Genomic DNA, 27720 nt, shown 5'->3' on the forward strand with positions numbered 1-27720 from the left:
TCTCTCCTCACACCGTCCCTAAGGACCCACCCCAGCGGCGCCGCCGGCGGGGTCCCTTTAAGCGGAGGCCCCGCCCGTCCCGGCCCGTGCCGCCAATGGGTGCCGCGCCGTTCGTTACAAGTTGCGCGTCGCGGTGCGGGCGCGGGGCCGCGCGGCGCCCGGGGCTTCAAGCGGAGCGCGATGCGGTGCGGGGCGGTGCGGGACCCGCCGGGGGCGAGCGGAGCCCGGGGCCTCGGCCCGCAGTGAGCGCTGCCGCCCCATGCCGCCTGTCCCCTTCTGCACGCTGCCAGCTGAACCTCCCTCCTCAGCCGGGGAGGGGGCTGAACGCGGAGGAAGTTTGGTGTCTATCTGTAGGCTTTGAAAAGGGGTTCCCTCTCCCTGCCGCCGCCGAGGGCTGTAGGACGGAGTGCGGGGCGGAAGAGAGAGGGGCACAGCTGGAGCGGGCTGTCCCGAGCCTCACCCCGCCGCCGCGTACCTGGGGTGCTGGATGCGAGCTCTGCGGAGCTCCTCCGAGCGCAGCAGCGGCGGCGGCTCGGCAGATGTAAGAGGCGTGCGTGTGTACTTAACCCTTTCTTGGCTCCTCGCATTTGTACCATGCTGAAAATCCTCACCAAAAAGCTCAGGAACCAGAGTTTGAACGAAATTCAGCCTTTCCAGCTAAAGGTAAGAGCAGCCTGTTTTGTCGCTGTTGGTTTTTCGTACCCCTCGTGTAACTAATAACGGGGCTTTGGGAAGCTAGTAACTTGCAGTGTTTATTATGCCAGGTCAGTTTCCTCTCAGCCAGTGTGCTATTGAGCTGGCCTAGGCTGTGTTCCTCTTACCGAAGTCCTGTTTCTTTGCTCTGAGGGTTATTCTGCACAATCCGATAGGTAATACAGAAAGGTTGATAAAGGTAGATGTATTTGTCCTTTAGAAGTATTTGCTTTTAACAGGGTTCATGTTTAACTTTTTGCCTGTCTGTCTAGTTACCTCTGTATGTGTGCAGCCTCCCAGCCCTTGCCAGGCTACAACCCCACTGTGCCAGGTACTATACAAACATGGTTTGCCTAAAATGCCTTTTGGCTCATTATTTGCATTTCTCTCTTCTGGCCCTAAAGGACAGATTCTGAGCTGGAGTTTACAGGCCGGCACACTGCACTGACCCCTGGCTTTCTGCACTCTGCTTACATCCTTTCTTAGTGCTCAAAAGAAAAATGAGGATCACAAATTCAGGATAAGGAATATCTAAGCCTTTCCTACCAAATGCAAGGAGGAATTTTTGAGCCATATGCAATGGGATAAAATGGAGTCCTGGGGAGTGAGTTACAAAAAAATACCAGATCCTGACTTGGCAGAAGTGTTGTGAACTCGGGGATACCCCCTGTAATCAGCAGAGCTGCTCTGGATTGGCATCAGTACTGTGGGAAGTGCAGTGTCTGGCCACAAATCAAAGAAGGGATCTGGGGAAAGTAGCAGCCCTTGTTGCGTGAGTTGGGGGCTGGGGATTCCTATACCAGGCTCTAGTGGTCTTTTGTATGTGTTGCACAGGGCAGATTGCTGTGTGGCTGCACTTCTGCACATTCACTGGACTGGCTGATGGAAACTTGGTTAGAAACAGTGCTGATGCTTCCTCAAAGTTTGCTGTGACTGTGAACTTCTTCCGTTGGGGACTGCACGTTCTATGGTTCTTGGAGGAGGCAGGATTAGACTTTATTTTTGGAAATAAAGCCAGCGCTTTAGGCTGTAGTGGACCTATTCAGTGCAGTGAATCTCTGCAGAGACTGGGGGGGATTTCTCTTGAACACTGTGATTCACGGCCTTGTTTGTCTCTTGGAACCTTAGGCTGAGAAACCAGAAGAATCTTTGGAAAGAGCTCTGGGGGTGTATACAGCCCTAAGGATGCTTGGAGGCATGCAGGAAGACCTGCAGGAGTGGGTATCTGCAGCCATTTTGTCCATACTGGTGCCAGGGGTTTGTGCTGCAAACAGGTTGTCTGCATTTTTGCTGGCTCAATAGAGAACAGAGGTTTAATCTTGCACTGGTTCTTGCAAGGCTGATGCACAGAGCATCAGAGGTATCATTGCGACCTGCTCTGGGGAGTGGTACAATGGCTGGTATACATGTGTATGGGCAGAAAGCCAGACTTTCAGACTCTGGGTTTATGTATGGTTTGTGGGCCTTTGGGGATCTTGTGCAGCTGCTTGGTCTTGGTGGAGCCTTGTGTCAGCATCTATAATCACTTTACATTAACACCGTGCAGTGCTCTATCTTAGGCACTGGGCCAGATCTCCTTGCAGGTGTGGGCAGTGGGTAGGTGTCACAAGCAGCAAGTGCTGTGGGAGCTTCCCATGGCTCGCTGCATGGGCCTTCTGACAAGGCCAGGTGTCCTGTACCTTCTCCCTCTATTGCCCTCAGATGGCATGGACCCCACTTCTGCCTTCTCAACTTCCTCATGCCGGTCTGTGTTTCTACAGGTTTATGTACTTGCTGGCACGTGTTACGTGCATTATTTAAAAGGCTCAGTTTGTTGTCTTGAAACCTAGTGAAAAGTTAGGTGTGAGCATAAAATCAGGTCTATAGTAGTGTAAGTGGAGAATGAGCATCTAGTTTGGGTAGAATAAAAACTGCTCCGCATCCACCACCCAAACCAAGAGCTTCAAGAACAGTGTGCTTAGCTGCTCTTCTCCTTCATTACACATTTGCTTTTCTACTTTATGACCTTTGTTGGAAGTTCCCGAATTCAAGGAAAAGCAAGCTGCTGTTTTGTTTCCAGCTTGCAACAGTATTACCATGAGGCAAAGTCCCAGGAGACTGTCCTTGGATAAAATGTCAACTCGTAAGCTTAGAAGATTTGACCAGCCTTGGATTGTCAGCCAAGCTTTGGAAATCTTTTCAGGATGAAATCTCTGCCCACTCTAAGGGCTTCACTTTGGTACCATGTGTGCTGAACAGGTTTAATGTTGCTGTGACCGGTCTTCCTAGTCTTCCCCTCCTTGGAGGAGCTGAGAGGCTGCCGTTGCCTCCTGTAAGTGAAACGAGGAAATACACAAGGTTTGGGTGTTGATACAATGAACTTTTCTTTTCGTTCCCTATTAAAGTCGGCCTTTAGGCAGTTGACAGCTAACAATGCTCAGAGGGCTTTGACTCAAGAGGCCTGATGATTGGTGTTGCTGAGGTTAGTGTCTCTTTTATTGCCCTTTCACCAGAAGTCACCATAAGGGGAAGGGAGGGATTGACAGACTGATGTTTCACCTGCTGTTGGGTTAGTGCTGCCGGCAGTTTGTGGTAGGGGTGGCTGGGCTGTGAACTGTGGTAGTTAGGGTTCAAATCTGAACCCTTGGAAGTCAGGTCCTGCTGACCTTGCTGCCTGCCCACTGGGCACTTGCACCACTGTAGCAGAGGTGGGTAAGTGGCAGCATGTCTGTTCCTGAGCTGTTACGGTTCATAGTCCAGCCAAGTGGCTTAGAGTCCTTCAGCTGCTGTGGCTAAAGCATGAATTGTTATAGAACAGTTTGGGTTGGAAGGGACCTTAGAGCTCATCTAGTTCCAGCCCCCTACCATGGGCAGGGACACTTTCCACTAGACCAGGTTGCTGTCCAGCGTGGCCTTCAGAACTGCCAGAGTTGGAGCAGCCACAGCTTCTTGTGGCAACCTGTGCCGGTGTCTTTCCACCCTCACAGGAAAGAACTTCCTAATACCTAAATCTCCCCTTTGTCAGTTTAAAGCCATTGCCCCTTGTCTTATCCCTACAGGCCCTGTAAAAAGTCCCTTTCAAAATATCTTGTAGGTCCCTTTAGCCCCTGGAAGCTGCTCTAAGGTCTCCTCAGAGCCTCCTCTTCTCCAGGCTGAACAAGCCCAACTCTCTCAGCCTGTTTCCATAGGAGAGGTGCTCCATCCTTCTGATCTTTTGTGGCCTCCTCTGGACTTGCTCGAGCAGGTCCACATCCCTCTTGTCTTGTTGCCCCCAGAGCTTAACACAGTACTGTAGGTGAGGTCTCAGGAGAGTGAAGTACAGGGGAAGAATCACCTCCCTTGACCTGCTGGTCACGCTGCTTTTGATGCAGCCCAGGATACGGTTGGTTTCTGGGCTGTGAGCACACACTGCCAGGTCATTTTGAGCTTCTTGCCAGCCAGCACCTCCAAGTCCTTCTCCCCAGGGCTGCTCAATCCATTCTCCTCCCAGCCTGTATTTGTGCTTGGGATTGTCCCAGCCAAGATGCAGGATCTTGTACTTGGCCTTGTTGAACTTCGTCTGGTTTGCACTGGCCCTCCTCTCCTGCCAGGCCTGTCCAGGTCCCTCTGGATGGCTGTGTGTTGACCGCAACACACAGCTTGATGTAGTCAGTGAACTTGCTCGGGGTGCATTGCTGTTGAGTACCGAGTCCTTAGGAGTATTCTCCTCTGACACAGTAAGCTTTCTACTAATGAAATGTCTTGTTCATCCCTGCACCTTGGGTTAGGGTTTTCTCATACAAATGCGTTTCTTCCAAATCCCTCTTCAGCTCTTGTGCCCTTGCACATTTGTGTAGTAGCTAAAGTGTAGGCGTCTATTTTCTAAGCTTTGCTTGCAAGCAGGCTCCTTGGGGCAGGGAGCATCTCGTTGGAACAAGTCTGTGCATTGCCAGTCAAACTAAGCCCTTAATTTGTGGCCCTAGGTGTTATCAGAATGAAGTACTTGGATTGTGGGGTGTTAAAAAAGTAGCTGGCTGGAACATGCAGCTGAAGAAAACTGAGCACTTTAAGGGTGGCAATTCCATTCCAACTTTGCTGTCGACACAGACAGCTTTGGAGGTGATACAATTGATGTTCTAATCCAGAAAAGCTGTTAAATTGCTTATGTGCTTGGCATGTTGCTTTTTGTCCTGGGCAGAGGTGAGACAGACATGTTTGTCATTTCATTAATGTTCATCAATGAAATGAAGTCATAGGTGAGTCTGTTCTGGTGACATGGGAACTGTGGGTGACATGGAACATGGGTGTCTGTTGCACCAGGGGACTGTGGATGAGGCGTTAACAAAGCTCTGCTTGCATGTGTGTGTGCACAGCACTGGGGACCAGCAAGTCATGTTGGTTATTCTCTACTGGCACCGGTATCTGGAATCAGCTGCGAGACTCCAGTCTGGCCAGCCTGGGAATCATCCTGATCCTTCCTATATGAAAGGGTTTGCTTGGCTGTGGAAAGTGAACCTCAGGCTTGCAGGCAGTGACTTGAGTCACTGTCCTGGTGGCAGCTGGTTATTCTGCAGAGCCAGGAGCGTGTGATTCAAGTTTTTTTCCTCCTCAGACCAAAGGAAGAGTGAAGTAGAGTCATTATTCTTGGTGCACAGTGGGTGTGCTTTCAAAGATCTGTGTAAGGGCTCATGCTTCGTATGAATGAGGACAGATTAATTTCCTTCTTTCTTTGGGCTGATTGCTTGTCACGTGCTCAGCCAGCCTCTGCTCTTCAGGCTTGCTGAAGACAGGCTGGCGCAGTGAAAATGTACCTTTGTCTGTCTCCTGTGGTGTATGAAGGTTTTGTCTCCTTCACGGGTTTTTCAGCACATCTCACCAAACAGGTTCATTCCTCCAGCTTTGCTTTTCCTCCTGTTAGCACCCGGTAACGTTAGAGCCTTCTGGTTTGTCTTGCTGTTGCTCAGGAGGGACACAAGCACTTGCATAAACGTGTGTAAGTACAGTTTTGGCTATTGGAGTATCTGTGAATATGCCTAAAGTTAGGCTTGTGGTATTTTGAACTAGAATTATGTTAATGAGTTAGAAATGCTGTGATAGACCCTTAGCCAAGGGAAAGGATAGGAAAGGCAATCCCAGCCACTCAGAAACCTTGAGTTTTTGAGATTAATGCCTGAGGCATTGTAAAATAATAAGTTGGCAAATCTTTCTACTTGGCTTCTAATGTCTTAATCCTTAGGGGTTGTCATCTTTCCTGTGCTGACATCCAGTGCTGATAACCTCCTGTAATGACTTAATTCCAGAGAGCTGGACTTTAGACAAATTGCAGATATTGCAGATACAGCATAACAGGCAGTTCACTGATGCTGGGATAGGTCAGTGGACATCCTCTCAGCTGCCTTCTCTCTGACTGATAGGAAAGTATGGGCTAAATTAAAAGAAGAAAAAACCTACTCACCAGTGTAATGAGGAAATGTCATTAGTTTTTCTTCTATTTCTAAATTCTTGATTTTTACTTGAATGCAAAATGAATTCTGAAGAGGTAATACTGTGTATTGAACTTTTGCATGAAGTTAAACAGATAAATCCATTCCGCTTTGCTGGACTTTGCGCTTAATTTCCTGCTGTCATGCACTGTCTTATAATTCCTGAATTTATGTTGCACTATTTGGGATGCTAGAAGTTTTCCTCATCAGGAAAACAGCTTATAGCTTAAGTGAAAATAGAAAGCAGACCCAGGTCATAACTTACTTTAATTATGTCTTGCAGAACAGTGAGTTCACCTTTTTTAAACTAAAAGGCAAGGCTTGCATCCTCTGAGGACATCTCTGAGGAGCGGTGGGTGGCAGGGCCAGTCTGGCCAGCTCCTTTGGCTGTTTCTCAAGCATGCTGGGGCTACAAAAGTGTTGTTGGGATGCCTCAGTATGGGAATCGGGGGCTGTATTCCCTTTTCAGTGAGAAATACACTACCACCCACAGTGTAGGCAGTGTCAACCTCTCCTACCCCCATGCATTTCTGTAGCCCCTGTTCTCCTGTTCAGTGGGACTCGGGTTGCCTGGTGACCCAACTCTTCCTAGCAACCAGCATCACAGGTATGTGTGCACTCAGGGCTGTTTTCTCTGCAGTAACTGTTGTACGTGGCCGTGGGCAGAGCCTGTTTGTCCTCTTGCCATCGTTGACCAGCAGAGTAAGCCAGCTAAGCTGTTTTTGAATAGGCACCAGTACCACCCACAACTACTCAGCATGAACCACCCAGGCAAGGATTTAGAGAAAAGCCAATTAGTTCTGACCTTTATCTGCACAGAAAGGATTCCCTGCGTGGTGCAAACTCTGCTCTGACCCAGGCCTAAAAGTCAATGTAAAGGACATACGGCCCAGTGTGACCTTGCAGAGCTGTCTCCATCCTACTCTGGACACAGGCCTGCTCAAGCTGTGGGAACATGGCACGCAGATGAAGCACAGTTCAAAAAAGGCTTCTTCCGGACCAACTGGGTGATCCTGGGCATTTCTCCCCTCTCTTGCTGTGTTCTTGCTTTTCAGACTCATTATCCCTGCCATGGACTGGTCTGTTTGAACATTGACCTGGCCCCCACATGTACCTCAGTATATACAGCATTATGAATCGTTCAGTTGTTGTAGGATAGGCGTTTTGAGGCTGGAGCATCTCAGGAGCTGGCTGAGGCAGTGGGAGTGGATCTTGCATGGTAAGAAGTCTCTCTTCCTCCTCCTTAAATTACTGCAGCACACCAAGTCCTTGGCCAGGTGAATGTCTGTTGTTCTCTGAGACACCCCTAGCAGAACGGGAATGCTACAACAAAATACATCATGTGAAGAGCTCATCTGGTTGCCTCCATAGTCTAGCCTTTATGGAGTGTGAAATACTGTGGACACTTAGGAAAGCTTCCTGGTGGACCTGGGTGTAGGAAAGTATCTTGCTTGGAAGGTTTACATCAAAGCTGTCACATAGCTGCACCTACAGTAATCCAGATCCTGGGTCTTCCTTAGCTGTTGCTGGTTAGCATGGCAGGAGCTAAGAGCCTGAGTAAGGTTATGTGAGTGACTATCAGCCTTGCAAGCAGCTGGTGTAGGCAGTCTGTTTTCAGCCCTCTCCTCCCCCAGCACTCTTGGCTCACCATCCAGGCTCACTGTAGAGATGAAGTCCTGCTGCAGAGCCCTTTCAGCTTGCCAAGGTTTGAGCTGTGGTGCTGAGAACAGAAGTCAGTGCTTGTGCCCCACTGGCACGCACCTTCTAAATGAGTGCTGTCAGCGAGATGTGGTGGAACCTGGGGAGGTGTCCCTCAGGCATGGTAGTCTGTGAGGCTATGGATTGGCTTCCTCAGATGAGCTGCCTTGTGTGGGACTGGCATGACAACATGGGTAGGTTGGTCGTTGTACCCAGTGAACTCACCTCAGGAAAGCCCTTTACAGCTTTGCCTGGGATCACCTCTTGGCCCTTATTCCAGCGTCAGCCCGTATGAGAAGACCTAAGAGTTCAGGACTAGAAGTACCTTCTGAGGAAAAGAGGCAACTAGTGCCTAAGCCTAGGTAGCCTAAGGAGGTCTTTATGTGTACCATTTCAGGGATGGGTTGACCTGAGGCTTGTTGCCTGACTGCAAGGCAGGTCCTTATCTGAATTTAGGTTTCTGAAAGGGCAGGAGATTCCTGCATGAAGTACTCCCAAATACCTTAATATTCATTAATGTCCACAATGAGAGTAGGCAGACCTTGGTTTCTGACACTTCTAGGGAACACAGTATTGACTGGTCTTGGTTAGCTGATTGGTTGACTAGGTTACATCCCTGGTTTTCAGCCACTGATTGCAAGCTGATCACAGAATCCAAGTTGCTGATGGCATACAGATCCCATTCCCTCGCACTCATTTTGTCCAGAAATCTGCCTTATTTTACCCCTTCCTAATGGGCCCACATTGTTTCCATGGTGCAGGCTATTTTCTAACTGATGTCCTTCTTGGCATCAGAGGCCATAATCTGCCGAGCTCTATATGGGCGTAAGATGAGAAGAAACTTTTCTTTGGTTGAAGAGGGAATTTCCCATCCTGCCAAAAGGTGCCAGACAGGCATCTAGATCCATCCTCCAGTGTGCTGAGAGTGTGTCTGGATGTAAGCTGGGAAAATACAAAATAACCCTTCCATATCCTGTCACCCAGTTGCTACACACAAGCCAAGTGGTTGTTCCAGCCGGTTGTCTGCACCCAGACTGGTTTGTGTGGGGGTTCCTTTTTTCATTTCTATTCCTAGGACTTGGTTATTCCAAAGAAATAAAAGTTCTTTGGCCAAAGGCCCTTTAACAGGGGAGAACAGTGCTATTTGGTGAAATAATCTAGAGGCTTAAAAAATCAGCAGCTTCTGTGTATACATTTTTGTTCATAGAAACCCTTTATCCCGGCTTGGACAAAACAGGTCACTCTTGGGAAACCCCTCAGTGGTATTCTGCAATGCAACTTTTCCTTTCATGTTCCTGAAATGGTACATGGGGGTGCTGATTTTTGTGGTGCTTGGGCACTGGCTCAGTAGCTGTGGCGAGTTGGATCTGTAAGAACACCTTTGTGTTTTGCGGTCATTCCCTTGTTGTGACATTGCAAGTCAATGCATGTGCTGCACGGCCTGCTTGCATGAATGGGGCTTGAGAGCATCCATCCTGTCGTAGACCCATAGTCTGTTTCCCCTGGTATCGTATCTCCTGCAGGCACCAGAAATGGGCACGTAGGGGGGACCATGAGAACAGCACATATCTTGGTCTGTGAGACTTCTCAGGAAGAGCTGCTGTCTGTACATTAGTAGCCCAATGAACTTCTTTTACGCAAACCTGTCCACTTCCCCCCACCAAATGTCTGCATCCAGACCAGCTTGTGGCAAAAAATATCACACCATTACCTCCGTGTTGCTGAAGGATCCCCATTGTTTGCTTAGGCCTTACCTCTTTACTGATTTAATTTCATGGAGGAGACAGTAAACACTCAAATTCTTTCTTTGTGTCACTCATCTCTAGCCCATCCCTCATGTGCGGGGTGAAGAGACCACCACTTTGGCCAGATTGTCCGAACTAGGAACCACTTGGAATCCCACAAGGAGAGGATTTGGTGCTGCAAGAGCTACTGCAAGCTCTTACATAGTTCTAACTCTTACTTTAAAAGATGCCTGATGGGATGATTCAAAGATCTGCTCTTGAAGGGTTATCCTGCATTACTGCCTTGCTCCATGCTAAAATGCAAGTTTGATGTCAATCCACAGAGGTGAAACAGCTCCTGTCTGCTTGTACTCAGAAGGGTTAATGTGGGATTTTTAGAGGAGGAGAAGCCTGAAATGTCTCGTGTGCTCCAAATGCATTTTCCAGCCTGACTGTAAGGCATTGTTCCTTGTGTTTGCAAATCTGGCTAATGTAGTTCTCTGTGGCTGGGCAGAGGTGAGTGTTGAGTGAGGTCTCCCAACACCGACAGCTTCTCCTCAGCTAATGAGGTATCTCGGGGCGATGGCAGTTGCCCTTTCTGGGCCTTTTGAGAAGGGAATGGAACAACCATTACCAGATGTGCTGTTTATGGCAGCTGCTGCCAGCTCTACCACCCTGGTGGAGGGGACCCATGCAGTGCTGGGGACTCGCTGTGAACCGTCAGAGAAGCTGGTCTGTGCGAAGGCATCTCTTCTCATCACAGCAATGTAATAACTGAGTTATGCCAGTGGGGAGGGCGCGTATTTAAATCCCCATGGCCAAAGCAGGAATGGTTGGCACTGGTGAGCATCCATCTCCCATTCTCCCCTCTCAGTACATGTGTTACAGATAAAATTAGCTATGCTATAGGTGCCTCTCCAGTTCTAGGTGTCCCTTGTACTGTCTTCCCCTTATGTCTGCAAGGGTTGTCAGCCTGTGACAAATAGTGCTGCTTTTAATTTGACTGTGTTTGGAGCTGGGGTTCAGCGGCAAATGGGCTATAAATTACAGTTGGAGCTAAGCTGCTGTATCTTAATGCAGGTTGGACGAGGCCCCATAATGAAGGTCTTTAATCCTTCAGGCTCCTTCTTGTCTTTCTGGACTGCTGTGCTTTGTGGTGTCAACACTGCTGAGTAACGCTGCTCCTGCAGAGTGCGAGCCAGGGGAATGCCAGGGCTCCATGCTGTGAGCTGTCAGAACAGTTGACCTCCTTTGCAAAGGGATCTCTTTGCAGCACAACTGTTTTGTAGGTCACTGCTTCTTTCTGATGGGTGTTTCCCAACATTTTACACTGTTTTTCTTGCTGATTCCTTTCTGGATGTATGTAAAATGCTATCTCCCCGCACAGGATGAGTAAGTTAACAGGTGAACGTTACTGTTCCAAGAATCTCTGCTGTGTAGAACCGAGTGTGTTCTAGTCTCTTTGCAAACACTGTCTTTTGGATGTTTATCTTGAATGGAATTAAAAAGGATGATTTTGGTTTTGCTCTTCTAACAGTATTTGCCCAGAGCTTTTGAGAACAGAGCCAGGGTGGATGTAGAAGTGTTGGCTGTAAGCATCAGCTGCATTCAGTTCCCTGGGATCAGAGAACATCAAATGTCTGTTGTTTCTGGTTGACTATGCAGTCCACATGTCCACGCACCATAGGATTACTGGTGCTGTGTACCATACTGATCTGGAGTGATGTTGAAGCATTGGGATTTGCTGGTTGTTTGGGTTTGTATGTGCTTTAATTTATTATTTTTTACTTTGTGAAAGCCCCCTGTGTGCTCATCTTTAGTCTCATCTCAGCTTTGCCCTGGGAAGAGCAAGGGGAAGTCTAGAAGAGGAGGCTTGATGCAGATTGACTGCTGCAGGAGAACTAATATGGAGCAGACAAGAGAGTACAAGGAGCCCAGCTTGCTCTGTGCGTTTGGCCTGTTTCTTGGTGCCCCTTCACAGTGCTGGAGCCAGCCCCACTGCAGCTGCCTCTGTAATGAGTCCTCTTCTGCACCCCACTTCCAAGTGGGGATTCCCAAGCCTAAGCCAGTGCCCTTGTCGCCTCTGTACTTCTGGTCAGATTTGGCCACAGTTATAACTTCTTTGCAGGACCTGTAGAGAGTAGCTAAACATAATCTTGCCATGTGAACTAGGCTGAAAACACGCATATTTGTTCTTGGAATTGCAGAAGCATGAGGAAGAGGATTTAAAACAGCAAGAGGACCACAAATGCACCTCCTCCCGCCCATCGCTCACGTCCTCACTGTTGTGTGTAAGCATAGTGCTTTCCTCTCAAGGTCTAGGTAATCCAACTGAAACCCATGCTTCTGGAAACCAAGTTCAGCAGTTGTTCCTCAGACCAGAGGCTCAGTTTCTATGTTCTCTGCTTAATGACTCCCACCAGTTGCACCCTGATTGTTGCCAGTCCCCATGTTTGCCTGTGTTTGTGTAAGGCAAGCATTCAACAGAAATGACATTTATATTGGTAACACATTGTGGGCTCTGCTGCCTGGAGTGACCCTCTGCTTCTCAAATCTGTGAGACCACTGATGGTTAAGTGGGCTCTGGGCCCGTGCAGAAGCTGATGTGTCTGACTAAATGTGCAGCCTTCCTACAAAACCATGAATTTTGCTGTTTTCAGCATAGAGCAAGCCTGGGAAACGAGGACCTTGGGGTGCAGTGTCCCACTGGCCTGTTCTGCTTTCAGGACTCAGCCAGACAGCTCCTCTGTCAAGCAGGACAGGTTATGAACCATGGGTTTGAATTGTAACCATTTGCAAGGAAATGGGAAAAGGTGTTTGAAGGCAGAGCTGCTATGAAAATTAAAAAGGAAAATAATAGTAACAATGGAAAGAGACTTTAGAAAGTGTTTCCAGAGACTGTTCTGGCTGGAAGTTTAGCTGTTGAAGGACCCCATATCTAGTCTGGGTAGTCATATCTCACGGATACTTAAACACTGAATTAAATCTCTAACTCTTCTTGAGGAGAAAGCAGGCATTAAAGCTTGTTTTACTAACATAAATTGTCCCTGTAATATCTCTAAAATAGAAGTTGAAGAAGAACTTGTGAGAGGAATTAGATGTTAATTTGGAGGTCTGTTTGACTCATTCCTTCCTTCTTCCTCATGTTGTTCCATGGCTCAAAACTGCCTTTCAGTGTCTCATCAGTCCCGTTTCTCACTTGTTTAATTGAATGTTTCTTATACTTGGGAGGCTGGCACCTCCCTCGTTGAAGATGAGGCAGTGTCCCATAGCAACTGCAGTGATTGTTGACCTGGCAAAATAACACGGGGGAAATCTAGTAAAATGCTTTTACTAAAGCCAAGCAGTGGGGATGGAGAAGAGCCAGGAGCAGAGCCCTGTGCTTTAGGATGCCCATGTCTCTAGCAGGTGTTCCGAAGGCTGTGTGGCAGGGACAATGTAAGCGAGCACTGGTTTCATTTCTCTGATCTGAAGAAATGGAAATTGGTTCCCCATGGCAGAGATACCAGTAGTCATTGGTGAGCTCATCAGCCCTTTGTGCTTTTGTGCCAGGAGCCAGTGGGCGAGACCAACTGAGCAAAGTCTCTTTGCTGGACTCTTGGAAGGGGCTTTACTCAGTTGCAGAGACTCCCTGGAGTACCAGGGCTCAAGTGAATGAGCCTGTGTGAAAACCTTGTATGTAGCAGCGCAGGCAGTATTTGCCTCTTCTGGGGCAGCCACCTGGCTGGACGTAAATTCTCTCCCTCCCAGAGGGAGATTGGGAACATGCCCTCCAGCCCGTGTGTATTCTTGATTCAAACTGGGAATGAGGGCTTACCTGTGCTCAGCTGTATCTTTGTCTTATCTGCTCCTCAGGCAAAAACACCCTCCACTGCACCAAACCACATTGTTGATGTTTATGGTTTTAGGACCATACAGACATTAAGTGAAGTCTGTTGGGAGAGATTTATTTTGCCATGTAAGTGAGATTCCCTTCTATTTTGTAAGCTCCCAGATGATTCTTGATGCAGTTACTTTTGATCCTGTTATAGCAGGTTGTTTTCTGTAAGCAAAGCCAAGAGGGGCTCCACTTTACCAGGGTGGGTGGGGGGGTTTGTTGTCTGGTGTGTTTTGGGGCTTTAGGCTTCAAGGGTGATGGGACCCTTTAGGACCTGGCCAATTTTGGCTGCAGCTAGTTACCATTCCTCAGTTGATACACAGCAGTGTGGTGAGAAAGGGATGTTTCTCTGTCTCTAGCTTTTTCTTGTATCTGCTAATTTCTTTCATGTTAACTCTCCCTCAGAGTTATAAGTTTGACATTTGGTTCCTCTTAAACTCCATCTGGTTATTCTATACAAGCCCATCTTTCCTTGCTGGAGACTGCAAAATCAAATCTGTGGGGAAGTTTGTCCATGTTTCCATTTGTCACAGTAGTCCTTAGCCTGGCAGAAGGCATGTCTGGTGCTGGAGCTGTAGAACCCAGGTGTAAGATTGAGAACCTCATCAACAGGAGGCTGCTGTCTTTGCCCTTGGGATCTGGTGTGTTTCCTGAAGAAAGCCTGGAGGATGGATGGGCACCTGTCCTTTTTCTGGCTTGTTTTTCTTGCTGTGGCTTGTAAACATTTGCAGATCTCTGTGAACTGGAGATTTCTTCTTTTCACTTTTGTGTGTTAAGGTACAGAGTGTCCTTGGCACGGTCCTGGGCAACCTGTTCTAGTTGATCAGGGGCTTGGATGAGATGATAACAAGAGGTGTCTTTTTAATATAAACAGTTCTAAGACTTGTATGCTGTGACTGAAGCCATGACCTGGTAGGAGGAGATCAAGTTTTCTGCTGTAGCAGTGCCACAATTCTGAGTTTGTGAGGAAAACAAGGCTGTGCTTCCTTGGATGAAAGTAAAGCTGTGGCTGCTATAAGACAGGGACTTATACAGGGAGGCTGGAGACCTGAACACAACACTGCTGTGTTTAGTGGGATGCTTTTGAAAAGAGAAAAGTGTGAAAGCCTTGAGAGAGCGTTAATTTCCAGCTAGTTGGAGCGTTAGTCTTTGAGTCCTTATATCTTTATCATTTCTAGGAGTTCTTGTTATCCGTACAGAGACAAAATCTTTCTTTTTTTTTAACTTCCATTAGTCTTCATCTGCGTGCTGTATTATGGCAAGGAGTTTCATGTGTAAAATAGCAACTCTGCAAGATTCATGAGCAATGAGTTAGTCTGCCATGAGTGATGGTTCTCTGTTAGGGAACACGGGAGTGAGGGTCTCATACACAGGAGCTTGGGAGACTTCAGTTCCCACAGCTAGCATGTAATTTGTGGGAGGGTTTACTAATAGAAAGTACTAAAACAGAAGAACTTGCTAAATAACAAATGGGAAGAAAATGATGATGTTCCTGATCGGAAGATGCGAAGATGAAGCAGGAGGGTATTTGCATGTAACGCACACAAAATAAGAGATGCGAGGCAGTCTGAAAGCCAGTACAGGTCGTGGGACATAAGAGGCAATGTGACTTCTGAGACTTAGCATCTGTCATGCATGAAATACACAATCGCTGGATTTTAATGCTTTTTTTGCTTAGCCTGTGATGTACATCATGAAAATATTCTAATTTTTGAGGGTATTGTCCAGAACAAAGGTATGGTCTAGAACAAGGGTATGATGGCACCAGTGGGAATAATGGGAGAACCCAAGTGTGACTGTGTAGAGAAATGGGCCACTGGTATGCTCTTCCAAAAGGTGTCTCTGATTGTCTTCATTCTGAAAAGCACTTGATATGTTACTTGTAAAAACTCTAGGTGGTTAAAGAGCCGGTGCTTATGTCTCCATGACTAGTGTCAGGATGCAAGACTGGAGGATGCCCTTTTCTCCATGAAGCCTTTCATATTGTCCCACCACTTACATTTCTTTGGGATCTACTATGAGACCAAATCCACAGAGCCAGTATCTTCTTGTTTGAAAGAGATTTCTCTCACAGGTGCTCTGAACAAAGCCTCCAGAGAAGTGATGGAGGTAACTCACAGGGGTTAGTATTAGGCTGCCTGTGGGACTGGTCAAGACTTAACAGAGGGGCGTTATCCCTATGAGACCAGAGGGCAGCAAGATTACACTTCTACAGGGAAGAGTGAGTATTTTGGAAGCCCAGGACCAATAGACACAAAGACCTTCAAAGTGTCGATCATTGACTGAAATCCAACTCCTATGTTAAGCATCTCAAGCCAGTGATGTTGTGCAGTAGCTCTCTGACCTGCATGTGCTAGATGTCGTTGCCTCTTTTTTGAAGCAGGGCCATGCCATGTATTGACATTTACATGGTACAAAACAATGGCTGATGGGTTTCCCAGGCAGAGCTGTTAAACTTCACTGAAAGCCCTGCCACATCCAAATGAAAGGGTTTTATGTGGGAATGAGCCACAGACTAAGGTCAGTACCTCTCGGGTTAGAATTGGAGCCTTGGCTTTTGTAAGGAAGACAGGACCCTGCTGTCTGTCTGTACAGCAGCTAGCACAATGGCACCTCAGTGTCAGCTGTCCCCTCTGTGAACTGCTGTGGCACAAACAAGGTATTATACCTGTTCTGGGGACAAGCAGAGGTCTGTTAACTTGGCAGGGCTCCTCAGTGCCAGCTGCCTTTCTTAAATGACACGTGTGTGTGAATGCATCCAAGAAAATTGTGGTTGCAGTGGGAAAAACAACGCCCTGCGTTTACTTCAGGAATATCAGCAATGGGGGTAAAGCTGTGCCACTTTCACCATTCGTCATTTAACACTTGGGAAAGTAGTTTAAAGACTAGCTAGGAGGGAAAGTAGTTCTGATTTCTTAAAGTGCAATGTAAATAGAGAAGGGCAAAAGGTAGCTTTAAAAAAGGAGGATAAAAAAGGTGGCAACAGGCTTGGGGCAGGGGGGAACAGAATCTGCAAAGCCAGTCATATTGTGATGATCACAAAATAGGTGTGTTGACTTGCTAGCTGTGTCAGTCAGAATTTCTCCACTGTTCCTGTTTCTCTGCACCAGCTGTATGTGTCTTTTGTAGGCACCTAGTGAAGTGCAGTTGCTCTTCTGGGTCTCTGAGAGGATGAAGCACTCCCGGGATGCTTCTCTAGAACAGTGGTGGAGGCAAAACAGGTCCCCATCAGTGTGGCGGCTGCATGCTGCCTTATCTATAAAAGCCAAGCACAGCACATCAGGCCTTTTTCAAAGGAAACACAGCATGTAACCTTTTGAAACCTGTTGTCACAGAGTTCTGTTGTGGGCAAGTAGCTTGAGAGACTTGGCTAAGAATGATGGGAATGCTTGTTGTTCTGAATAAAAAGCTGTAAGGAATCACAAAACTGCTCTTGTAGTGATCATGTTATTCCAGAACTGTCTCTATGAAGGTTTCTTTTGAAGTATTGCATTTTCCTTTGACTTACTTGCTTTTGGCCGCTGCCAGAGACACATGCTAAGGTAGAGTTTCCTCTACACAGGAAACTGCAGCAATGGGATCTATCTGACCTACAAAAGCTTTGGTTTCAGATATCCCAACCCTTCTCAAGAGGCAACTACCAAGTTTGTTCAGTGTTAGAACTGAACTTTAATTGGGTATTTGGGTATACAGTAAGTGGTGTGGAGAAGTCCATTGGCTGACCCAGAGCAAATGTTCCTGAAAATTCCTGGTAGAATATGTGAATTATCGTTACTCTTAGAGCATTTACAGGTGTTCAGTGGGACTGTAAGATTCTGTGCTGGCAGGGACAGCATAGTGTGTGCTGTGGAGGGGAAGTGTGGGCACATACATAGGATGGCTGAAGTTAACATACCACTTCCATTTGTGGGTACCTTGCAAGATGATAGTGCTGTTGACAGGATGTGTCTTTATTTCGGCGGTGGCTTTTGGAGATTCAGTTGTCCACGTGATGTGGATGTGGTAGGCCATGATGGTTACAAGCTGCATGCCTGGCAAGCTCAGGGCAGGGCATATTCGTTGTGCTTGGGAAAGAGCCGGCGGTGCAGTAAGGTGGAAATAGCAGTGGGCTGTGTGTTTTGTGTTGCTGCAAGTAAGAGGGTATGATGGGAGTTTGAGGCTGGAGATGAGGATGTGTAAACAGGGAGGTGGTATGGTTGGGTGTGTGCGGTTAGGTGGGGTGATGCCTGCAGGGTATGAGAGTGGGAGGGTGGGAGAAGCTGCTTGGGCAGCAGCAGGGCAATATTCAGTGTTCATGATGAAGCCTTTTATTTCTCTTTGCCCCCTAGATCTCCTACCCCCAAAGTGATGAGGACAGCGATGACTCTGAGGGAGAGAACCAGGAACTTGCTCAGATTGATAGAGGTAAAGGGATGTGCTCATATTCTTGGAAGTGCCTCCTCTGTCCCCAGTGTACCACAACCAAATACACTGAATCAGTCACCCTGTAGTCTTTGGAACCTCACAGGTAGAAGCTGGTGTTATCAGAAACTGCAGTCACACTTTTCGTACCAGAGGTAGATGTGTTAAAGCATCAGTGCTGCAGAGATGGGGCAGCAAAGACTTCAAAGACTTACAACTAAGCCAGCAGCAGAACTGGGACTAAAAACTTATCTTCTATTCCATTCTTGTGGACCTGCACCATCTTTGTTCTAGGTTTCCTTTTCCTTGAGTTCTGACCTTTACTTCCCTCATTCGCCTGGGCTCCTTTTCTACTTAGCTTGCTCCGTTCCTCCTGTACTGTTGGTGTTAGGCAGCCCTATTGACAGAGGACAGACAGGTGCTCTTCTGCTGTTTTTGAATCTGGTATAAAGCAGCTTAGAGCATCTGTTGAGCTGTGCTAAGTCTCTGTGTATGCTCTGTGTTTTATTGCTGTTTAGCCAAATTCAAGTGGGCCCTCATGCAAAGGCAGAACTAAAATTCCTGACCCACAGGACATGTCCTATCAAAATTGAAATCCCTGCCCCATATGCTTAACATAGAAAGAGCTCAGCAGAACAGGTAAAGTGTGCCCAGCTTATGGCTGAAGGCAGGCTTTCTTGTATGGCAAGCCTTGTAATAGAAAGAGGACTTTCGCCTCCAGAAACCAGATCTCTATTATCTGAGCCACAGACGTGCTGCTAAGGGTAATGTAACTTATTTGCCTCCTGTGCCCTGAGAACTGGTCATTGGAACTTAGTGGTTTTAGTTGGAAACAAGTTCCTCAGGGAAGCTCCTCATCCAGGGGATGAGGTGGGCAGCAGATCCACGTTCTTGCTCTGCAACTAGACTTCCAAGTGACAGTTTGTGAGGGGATGTCTAGCAGCCTGGTCTAGGCAAAAGTCTGGAAACTTCCAAAGGGTAGCATTCGGCCAGAGTGGGTGTCTTCTGGGGAAGAAAAGGTGGGAAAACAGCTCAGTTTACTTGGGAGGAGGTGAAAAACACAGGTCAGGAACAGGCAGGCCCAGGGCATGGGACACAGAAATGCTCTGCCACTACTCTCTCTCCCCTCTTCCCACCAGAGAGAAGACGGAATTGTACCTTGACCCCTCTGGCCCCCAACCAGCTCCAGAACCAGGAGAACCAATGCTGCAAGGTCCGTGCCCTCCTGCACGCCAGCCTTGACCGCCACAGCTCGGAAGAGGAGCTCGAGCGCATCCACCGGGAGTTTGCGGCTGAGAAGCGGAAGTGGTCGCAGGTGAGCAGGCTTGCCTGCTGCAGTGACAGCAACAACACCTCCTCCAGCGACGACGAGGTGAAGAACCTGTGCGCCATGTCCTTCCGGCCTGTGGCAGAGCCCGCCGACGGCCTGCACGCCAGCCCCAGCCCCGTGCTCTTCAGTGCCTCCCCTCCCAAGAGACTCCAGCCCTTGATGCGGAGCACAGCCTCCAGACCTTTAATCTTCACAAGCGTCGGGGCGGGCCTTGAGCAAGTCATGCCTTGTAAGAGACATCGACAAGGGTATGGGGATAAGGTCAGCAGGCCCAGCCTTGACCTGGAAAAAATGCAACAGGTAAGAACTTCGCAAGAGGAAGGCAGCATCGCTTGAGAGAAGGTGGTGTAAGGAAAGACAAAAACGAGTTATTGGGGCAGGGGTCAGTAAACTCATAGGGCTGCCTCTTGTGAATACATCTTCTTGTGAATGCCCCCTTTAAGCCTACTTCTGCTCTCTGTCTAGGATAAGCTAGGCCTAAGTGTAGATACTTAAGCAGCTGCTGCTACTTGAGTTGCTCTTACTACAGTTGGGCTGTTCTCTTGCTAACCCCTATACTGCCCGGTTGATCGCGTGGCGCAGGAACAAAATCACTGGAGTTGACTTGCGTCAAGTTACCCTGCGGCCATGATCTGACCCTTACCAGTTACTCCAAAAGAAATGAATTGCTTAGGGGTGTATAAGGAGACACCTTTGTGATGAAAGCGATTGTAGACTTGATGGGGATAGGTGTTTTCACACTTGTTGATCTCCTTGGAGCCAGGTCTCTCTATATCTCCTAGGAGTTTCACAGCAATGTAATGCAGTGTGTTTCACCTTTTCAACACTCTACAAAGGATTACAGTTTGCTCTAGGTGCAGTTACTCTTGGTTTTGCAGGACCTGTGTAGGGGCCTGGGGTTAAGGTGTGTAAATGCCAGGAGGTTGCCTTATTTCTGTAGTGGCTGGGAAATGGAGTGTGGCTGGTACTGGTGTGCTGGGCTGCCCTGCGTAGTGCCCATCTGGCATCTCTTTTCCGCGAGGCATTACTGCAGAGCTAGTGTTCCAGCTCCCTCTTGATCACTTGTTTTTCTTGCACTGGTGTAGAACAACTGTTTGAAAGAGTACCTGCAGGCATCTGCTGACCCTAGTAAACTGCAGTAAGTTAAAGACAGTTAATTCTGAATTTCCTCTTGCTAGGGAAGAATTTTACAGCCTCTGGTTGGTTGGAAGTACTAGTTTTAACCTCACTAACAACACCCCCTTTAAGCCTACAAGATGAACCCACTGAAAGAAAGGACTATATATTCATTTTCCAAGATGTATGCAAGTAAGACCCCTCCATTTCCCCATTACATTGCTGCTTGTTCTCAGTCCTGCTGGCAGCATACATCTCATGAATACATAATTCAGGGACTTGTGGTTTCAGTACAGTTTTCATCACTCCCTCTTTGCTCTTGTAGCCAAGTTTCTGCTCACAGAACATTCAAAAGGCCCAGTCTTGCATTTCACATCACCCAAATCTTCTACTGATACTGACAGACTTTAATTAGTCTCACATCCTAATGAGATGAGAGGAAAGCTGGTGAGCCGGTGCCCAGCTGCCTGTTCTTTTGGAGTGCATGTGAGTAAATGTCGAAATGTTCCTTTAGAGCAGGTGCTTGCTCTCATTTGGATCCCAGGCATAGCATCTACCTACTTTGCCTACAGTTCTTCTCAGCAGTGTGTTTGGGAGTGTGTTGGTGAAGGTTAGGGTATAATGAAGTAAGCTTTACGAACTGTTGTGCTTTCTCTGGGCAGCCTTGTGAGGCCAATTTGCTCCCTGGTCTATCTGCTCTCCACACTTCTCTATCAGTTGAAGCGAAGAGTATTGCAAAAGATGCTGGAAGCTGGTGTGGAGTTGTGTAGTTTTTAAAGTACTTCTACGCTTGTAGGTTGTGGAATCCCTGTGATAAAGAGAGGCTATTCACCTGGTGGCTTTAATTTAAGAGTGTACTTTGGTGAGAGATAGGGGTGACAGAACACATGCAAAGCAAGATGTAGCCTGAATATTGGAACAGTGTGTGGTCATTTGCATCATTTTTATAGTTCCAATTGGTTACTTGTCAACCAGTAAATCTTGAAGCTTTATGATGACTACTTACTTGCTATCTGTACTTGTTTCTGCTACAAAAATAGCAATAGAATTGTGTTGTAGATTCCATCTTCTGACATTTGGATTCCCATCAGCTTAGCTAAACTCAGCAATCTTATTTCTTATGAGAATGATCTGAAATCTGGGGTTTGAGTTCTGCCACAAATCCTTGGGCAAATCTCATTCCATACCTCTATTCCCCACCTGAAAAATGGGACCAAGGTGTTTCTTGATCTGTTTTCATTCTCCAACAAAACTGGTATTAACTCCCTGGGCAGCACTTGGCATCATGTGTTTTTCAGCCAGGTAAACAATGTAAGCGAGGAACGACAATATTAAACTGGCTACTGTAAGGCTTCATCTGGGCTCTTACTTTCCATTCCTGCAGCTTTGTGGAGCTGTCAGATGACAAAGAGGATCAGGCAAGGTTAATGTGTACCAGAAGCAAATGTCTTCTAAGACCGAACGGCACTTTTGGGTGCATGATGGGGTATGGGTTACTCAAGGGTTGAAGAAGAGACGTTGAGTGCTTTGCCTTTGCATCAAATTCTGTTTATATTGGATGGTGACAGAAAATTAGTCCAGAGAGCGGCTCTGTGGGATGTCTTGGGGATGCTCATTGATGAAAAGCTCAACAGGAGCTGGCAGTATGTTCTTGCAGCCCAGGAAGCCAACTGTATGCTGGGCTGCACCAAAAGGAGTGTGGCTAGCAGTTTGAGGGAGGTGATTCTCCCCCTCTACTCTGCTCTTGTGAGACCCACCTGCAGTACTGCATTCAGCTCTGGGGGCAATGCCACAAGAGGGACTTTGACCTGTTGGATTGGGTCCAAAGAAGGGCCACAAAAATGCTCACAGGGCTGGAGTACCTCTCCTATGAAGACCAGCTGAGAGAGCTGGGCTCATTCAGCCTGGAGAAGAGAAGGCTCTGAGGAGACCCTATAGGAAAAGGGGAAATGGTTTTAAACTGACAGAGGGTAGATTTAGATTAGATATTTGGGGAAAAATCTTCAGTATTAGGGTGTTGAGACCCTGGCGCAGGTTGTCCAGAGAAGCTGTGTTCAAGGCCAGGTTGGATGGAGCTTGGAGCAACCTGGCCTAGTGGAAGGTGTCCGTGGCAGGGGGTTGGAACCGGATGAGCTATAAGGTCCCTTCCTACCCAGGCCATTCTCCAATTCTAGGAAGTGTGGGAGAAACCAAGTGGGTTAGGGACAATCTGAGCACATTTAAGGTGTTAGGGATTTGCTGTGCTTCTGCCTTCATGGCCTGTGGGTAAATGGAAATCTCGATCATCTGGGCATTTCAGTTCAGCCTCCCTCGGCAGGGAAGGCTGCACAGGAGCAGGCTTAAAAAGTCCTTTTCTGATGAGGTGCCAGGCCGTGCAGACACCCATGCCACAGCAGTGAATGACCTCTCCAGCCGCCCCTTGATCATGGTCCTTGGACAGCAGTGTCTTTACATGCAGGCTCTGCTGCCATCCACTTGCTGTGGGATGAACATGGTGCATGTCCTAGAAAGCCTGTGGTTGCTTCCACTCTATTACCTTGGACAGCCCTGGCTTTTACAGCAATGCTGAGAGCATGAGGTCAAGGAGAGGAGGGACATTCTTGAGGTGAAGGCACGGAGGGACGCAAGGGTCAGCTGAGGTGTAAGGAAGTCCAGGGTGTCACAAAGACTCTATGGAGTTGCTGAACTTATTCCCCCGGTCTTGGCACGTTGTGTAAATGGAGAGGAAGTAAAGGGTCCTTCCTCCAGTGCTGTTTAGTGGGACTGCCTGGAGCTCCTTTGAAATCTTTCAGCACTTGAAAAGCCAGAGTGTAGCATTTCAGGGAGAGAGAACATAAGACATCTCTCTTGGAGGAGAGCAGCTTTGGGTTGGCATGGTGAGCAATCCAAATTGTCCTCATTTGTGTGTGGGTAGGTGGCTAGTAAGGAAAGCATTGTTTTAAAGTACAAGGCAGAGAGTTTGGCTACAAGGGTGTATTTCCAGTTACACTAAAAAGTCACTAGGTAGTTCTGAGCAAGTTGTGAAACCTTCCTGCTATGGTTTGCCTGCATGTATGATTAGATAATATCAATACTCTTGTCTCATGGAGGCTTAATGCTAGGATGAAAAAGGCCATCACAAGAAGAGAAAAATGCATCCTGTGCTAACATTTGGATTTCTCCCTGCAGACAATGCACCCCTTTGGTGGGTGGATAGTTGCAGTGCACAGCAGGTAAGTGGAACTTCATCTTGGCTTGACACTGAAAGTGGCCTGAATACAGTGTGAACTCTGATCTGGGCTTAGCTGTGTAATACCAAGCCCAGCAGTGCTTCTGCTCAATGTTTGAGTGCTGGTTCTTTGGTTGGACTGGGCCTGGTAGGGAGATTGTCACTTGGAAGCTTTCTTGGGGCCAATATTGGTTGCACAGAGGCTGCAGGGCAGCATTCAACACCCATGACCAAGGACCAGTGTATGACCCTTGGCTCACTGGGGTCCAGCCTTTGGGCTGCTAATGGCTCCAGGGTGAGATTTCCATATCCTTACCACAGCTGGGCTTTGCCCTTGTCTATCTCTCCAGGACTTGACAAATAGCTTCCAGATAGAGAACGTGTGAGCTCGTGAGTCCTTTTCACCTCTTGGCCTCCCCTTTGAATCCAGACCTTGTCAGCTCCTGAAAATTGTTATCATCTGTTTGCCTGCCTGAGCCTGCCTCTGTGCCGATGGAGAGCTGGAAACCCCCGCTGCTGGTGCTGTCTCTGCCCTGAGCCTCACTCTCCAGAGGGACTGAGTGGGTTTGAGGGGCTTGTGCTTAGTGTTAATGGCTTACACCATTTCCCAAGCAGCCCCATGCCAGAACTTGTCTCTCCCAGGTGTGAGAAACTGGGCCATAGCAGCTCCTTGTCCCAGGGTGCAGCAGGGTGCTTGCTGAAGGAATGCAGTAAGGAAACTGTTGCAGAAGCTGATTGCACCATTACAGAATGAGAAATCCTGCTTCTGGTAACCTCCTGCAATTTTGCTTGTATTTGTCACCCCCAGAAATATTCTACACCAGCTGTTCCTCCAGCACAAAAGCTCCGGTCCATGTCACCCCTACCAGCATTTGGCACCAAAGCAGACAGCAAAACAAAGGCTGTGCCTGGCTGCTGCAAGGCAATCCGAACCATGAGAAAGTTTGGAGCTGAAAATGACTGGTGGTCCAGGCTACTCGCCTGCAGGGATGTAGCTCTGGGACTCCAGGCATGGACCACATGAGTGCACAATGGGGCATGGTAGAGGTGTTTTGTTCTTCGTACGTTTGGAGGAGCTGAGTTGATGTTCTCTTCTGGTTTGATGTTTGCTGCAAGGACTCTGGCTCAGTGCCACCCAGCTGATGTCTGGTTTGCTGATTAAGGCACTCCTAGTTTGACAGTGGTGGAGAGGGGGGAGTGGGAAGGAAGGGTGCTGTCTGGAAGGTAGAGAGACTCAATAACAAGGGAAGGCATGAGGAACCCCACCCTGCCCCCAGGGGGTGATTATGACTCTGCCAGGCAGCAGATACCTCTTTCTCTGTGTTCCCTAAGTGTTCCCTGGATGGTTATCTAATCCATGCAAAAACATGCTGTAGTGGAAGTGCCTGTGTGCTGCTGGGCTGGATGAATCAGAGCATCAGAGAGCAGTAACCCATGTAGAACTTGGCCTAGCTGCTTCCTAGAAAGGGTAATGATTTTCGTTTCTTTCCTGAAGGAGGCAATTGGGCTGACTATGTTTTCACTTCACTGACAGTAAGGTTCACCTGCTGCCACAGTGCCAGGTTGTAAATGCCAAGGGCAAAGCAAGTAGGCTAACGTAGCCCTATTCCTAAACTCTTGGCATCAGTCAGTATGACAGAGGTTAGAGAATTCTCACAGAACGGTTGAGGTTGGAAGGGACCTCTGGAGATTATCCTGTCCAACCGCTGTGCTCAGCGATGGTCACCTACAGCCAGTGGTCTAGGGCTGCATCCAGACAGCTTTTGAGTATTTCCAAGGATGGAAACTCCATAACTTCCCTTGTGCCAGTGCTTAGTTACCCTCACAGTAATTGTGATTCCTGCCATTCAGAGGGAACCTCTTCCTGTGTTTCAGTTTGTGCCCATTGCCCCTGGTCCTGGGCACCAGTGAAAAGCACAGGCTCCATCCTCCCTTCAGATATTGGTGCACAATATAAGAACAATCCAAGCTCTCTCAGCCACTCCTCATAGGAGGGATGCTTCAGTCCCTTAATCACCTTTGTGGCCCTCTGTTGGACTTTCTCCAGTAGCTCCTCATCTCTCCTGTCCAGAACTGGACCCAGCACTCCAGATGTGGCCTCAGCCCATGAGATCTGTTGATGCTGTGTTCACCTTTCAGGTGTGCTACTTGCAAACCTTCATTCTGATCATGCATCTCTCCTTGGACCTCTTCTATCATTGTGTTAGCCCTATGACAGTGTGTTAGCTTGTCTGTTCCTAGTGCCAAACGCTTCAGCTCTTCTCCCTTAATCCCTTCCTTCCCTGTTTTGCCTGAGTGCATTTTTCACCTGGTTTTGTAGCACATGCAAAGGGGCATCAGTTCAAGGGGGAGATGGACAACTGAGCTACTAAATGTGCTTCTTTCTGGAAATATTTATCTGTCCCTGAGTAGATACCCATGTAACTTTGCCGCCTTTTCCTAGGAGCTTGTATGTTGGTGAATATAGCTACCATGAGACCTAAGTACCATTTGAGCTGTCTCCAAGCATAAGCCAGCAGCATGAACATCTGCTGAAACCTGGTTCCTTGAGGTGCTGCTTTGAATTATGAGAGAGTGGGGATTAGGTTGGTCAGAGCAATTTGGAGTGCACCAGAGAGCTTGGGTGAAGGAAAAGGAAGACTAGGGAAGGAAAATAGATGTGGCTGAAGCTTGGAAAAGTATGTGTTGAAGGCAAGAAAAGAGCTGTGGGGAAGAGGAGATTAAGAATGGGTAGAGACAGAGCTAGAGAAAGTAATTTTGTTGTATTAAGATTCCCAAAGGGACAATAATAGCACCCTAGCACCAGTGGCAGTAAATTACGAGCCTAAGGCTAAAGCTGATGGCTTATCATTTAGATTGGCGAGCTTGCTGGCTACCTTCCCAACCCTGTTGTCCTTTTTTCTCTAAGCTCTAAAGCTTGGTAAGAAGGTATTAGGCTAAAGCCAGTTCTTTGGCTGTAGACCAGAGAGAAAGGAGATCAAATGGGCATATGGGCACCACTGGCATGTGTCCTTGAGATGTGACTTAGGGAGCAAGTCTTTTGTGAGGGTGGTGATACTGTGTGAGGCTTGAACTCCTGGTGTGACTGAGGGTAGGTAGGCCTGAAGGGAGTAAATTTGGGGGTGGGAGGGGAGAGTGTTCCCACCTGAAAGTGACTGCCAGAATATCTGCATATGAATGGACAGGGCTGGGGTCTTGACCTCTGTCCTTTTTCTCTCAAAGAACCACAGAGAATAATGTCTGCTGAAGGAGCAGAAGGAAAGCCCAGTCCCCCATATTTCCTGCAGTGGTTCATGGCTGGCTGGTGTCAGGCCACAAAAATCATCACTCAGCAAACCCTAGAGATCCTAACTGCAGGGGGGGGTGAATGGCAGTCACAGAGTGGCTGCTGGGTTGGCTACCCAGTTGTGTCCATCTTGCAGCATATTCCTCTTCTTTCTCTTGGCAGGTGGCTGTTGTGGATGCTTTTTGAAGAAGGTTTTCCAAAGGGTGTTTTGTTTCTTGTTTTGACACAATACAGTGCAGAAGGATAATGCTGGCACATTTTCTTCCCCACTGTCTCAATTCAGCCCAAGTAGCCTTGAGGGCCTGGCAGATTAAGAAGTTTTGCTGTAACCTGTTTGTACTTTCCAGCAAGACGAGTTAATAGATGTTGCTTGGAAATGAAGGCCAGAACCTTCTCTATAGTGCTTTCTTCTGGAATAGGGCTGGATTGTCTTCACACAGCCTTGGTGTGTCTGGACTAGAAGTGCTGCTTGGGTTGGGTCCCCATGTGGCTGTTGATACCTCTCCTTTCCCACTCCTCCTGCAGCATGTGGCTCATTGTGATACAAATATCTCATCCTTGCCTGGGGAGAAAAGGAGTTTGCAGGTGGCTTCACCATATGCTGTCACTGCCCATGTTGTATTTGGCTTGCGGATGAATGGATCTCTCTTCAGGCGTGGTAAGTTACATCTTTTGCTTATGCTAGCAGCCTCTGAAAAGGAGAAAGCCTTACGTTTACCTCTTCAGAGGAGCAGTGAGGTGAGCTTGAGGAGACTGGAGAGGGTAAATTGCTATTTAGAGCCAAGCTGGTTATTCCTCATGTAGCTCAGAAAGTGCCTGATGGCAGTTTTCGGCTTGCTTTTCTTGCTGTTACATAGATCAAGAAACTGAAATGAGCAGAAGAGATAGGTTAGGCTTTTTCTCTTGTTCCTACCCTACCACCACCACTAAGTGTTGAATTCCCACC

The 27720-nt window shown here is 47.8% G+C and overlaps 1 protein-coding gene across 3 annotated transcripts in view; it reads left to right on the forward strand.

Annotated features, from left to right (window-relative positions):
• The first annotated feature begins 312 nt into the window (after positions 1-312).
• The window catches only part of LOC133280589 (uncharacterized), a 54418-nt gene continuing 27010 nt past the window's right edge, over positions 313-27720 (forward strand). For all 3 annotated transcript variants that reach the window (XM_061475443.1, XM_061475444.1, XM_061475445.1), the window contains exons 1-3: positions 313-663; positions 17762-17837; positions 18974-19464. In XM_061475443.1, the coding sequence (XP_061331427.1) occupies positions 595-663; positions 17762-17837; positions 18974-19464 (636 nt within the window). In that variant the 5' untranslated portion in view covers positions 313-594. The remainder of the gene's footprint in view (positions 664-17761; positions 17838-18973; positions 19465-27720) is intronic.

Source organism: Pezoporus flaviventris, unplaced genomic scaffold (assembly GCF_033815535.1).
Source record: "Pezoporus flaviventris isolate CSIRO_AGI_PZ_B2104156 unplaced genomic scaffold, CSIRO_AGI_Pfla_v1 ptg000083l, whole genome shotgun sequence".
In the NCBI taxonomy this organism is placed as follows: Eukaryota; Metazoa; Chordata; class Aves; order Psittaciformes; family Psittacidae; genus Pezoporus; species Pezoporus flaviventris.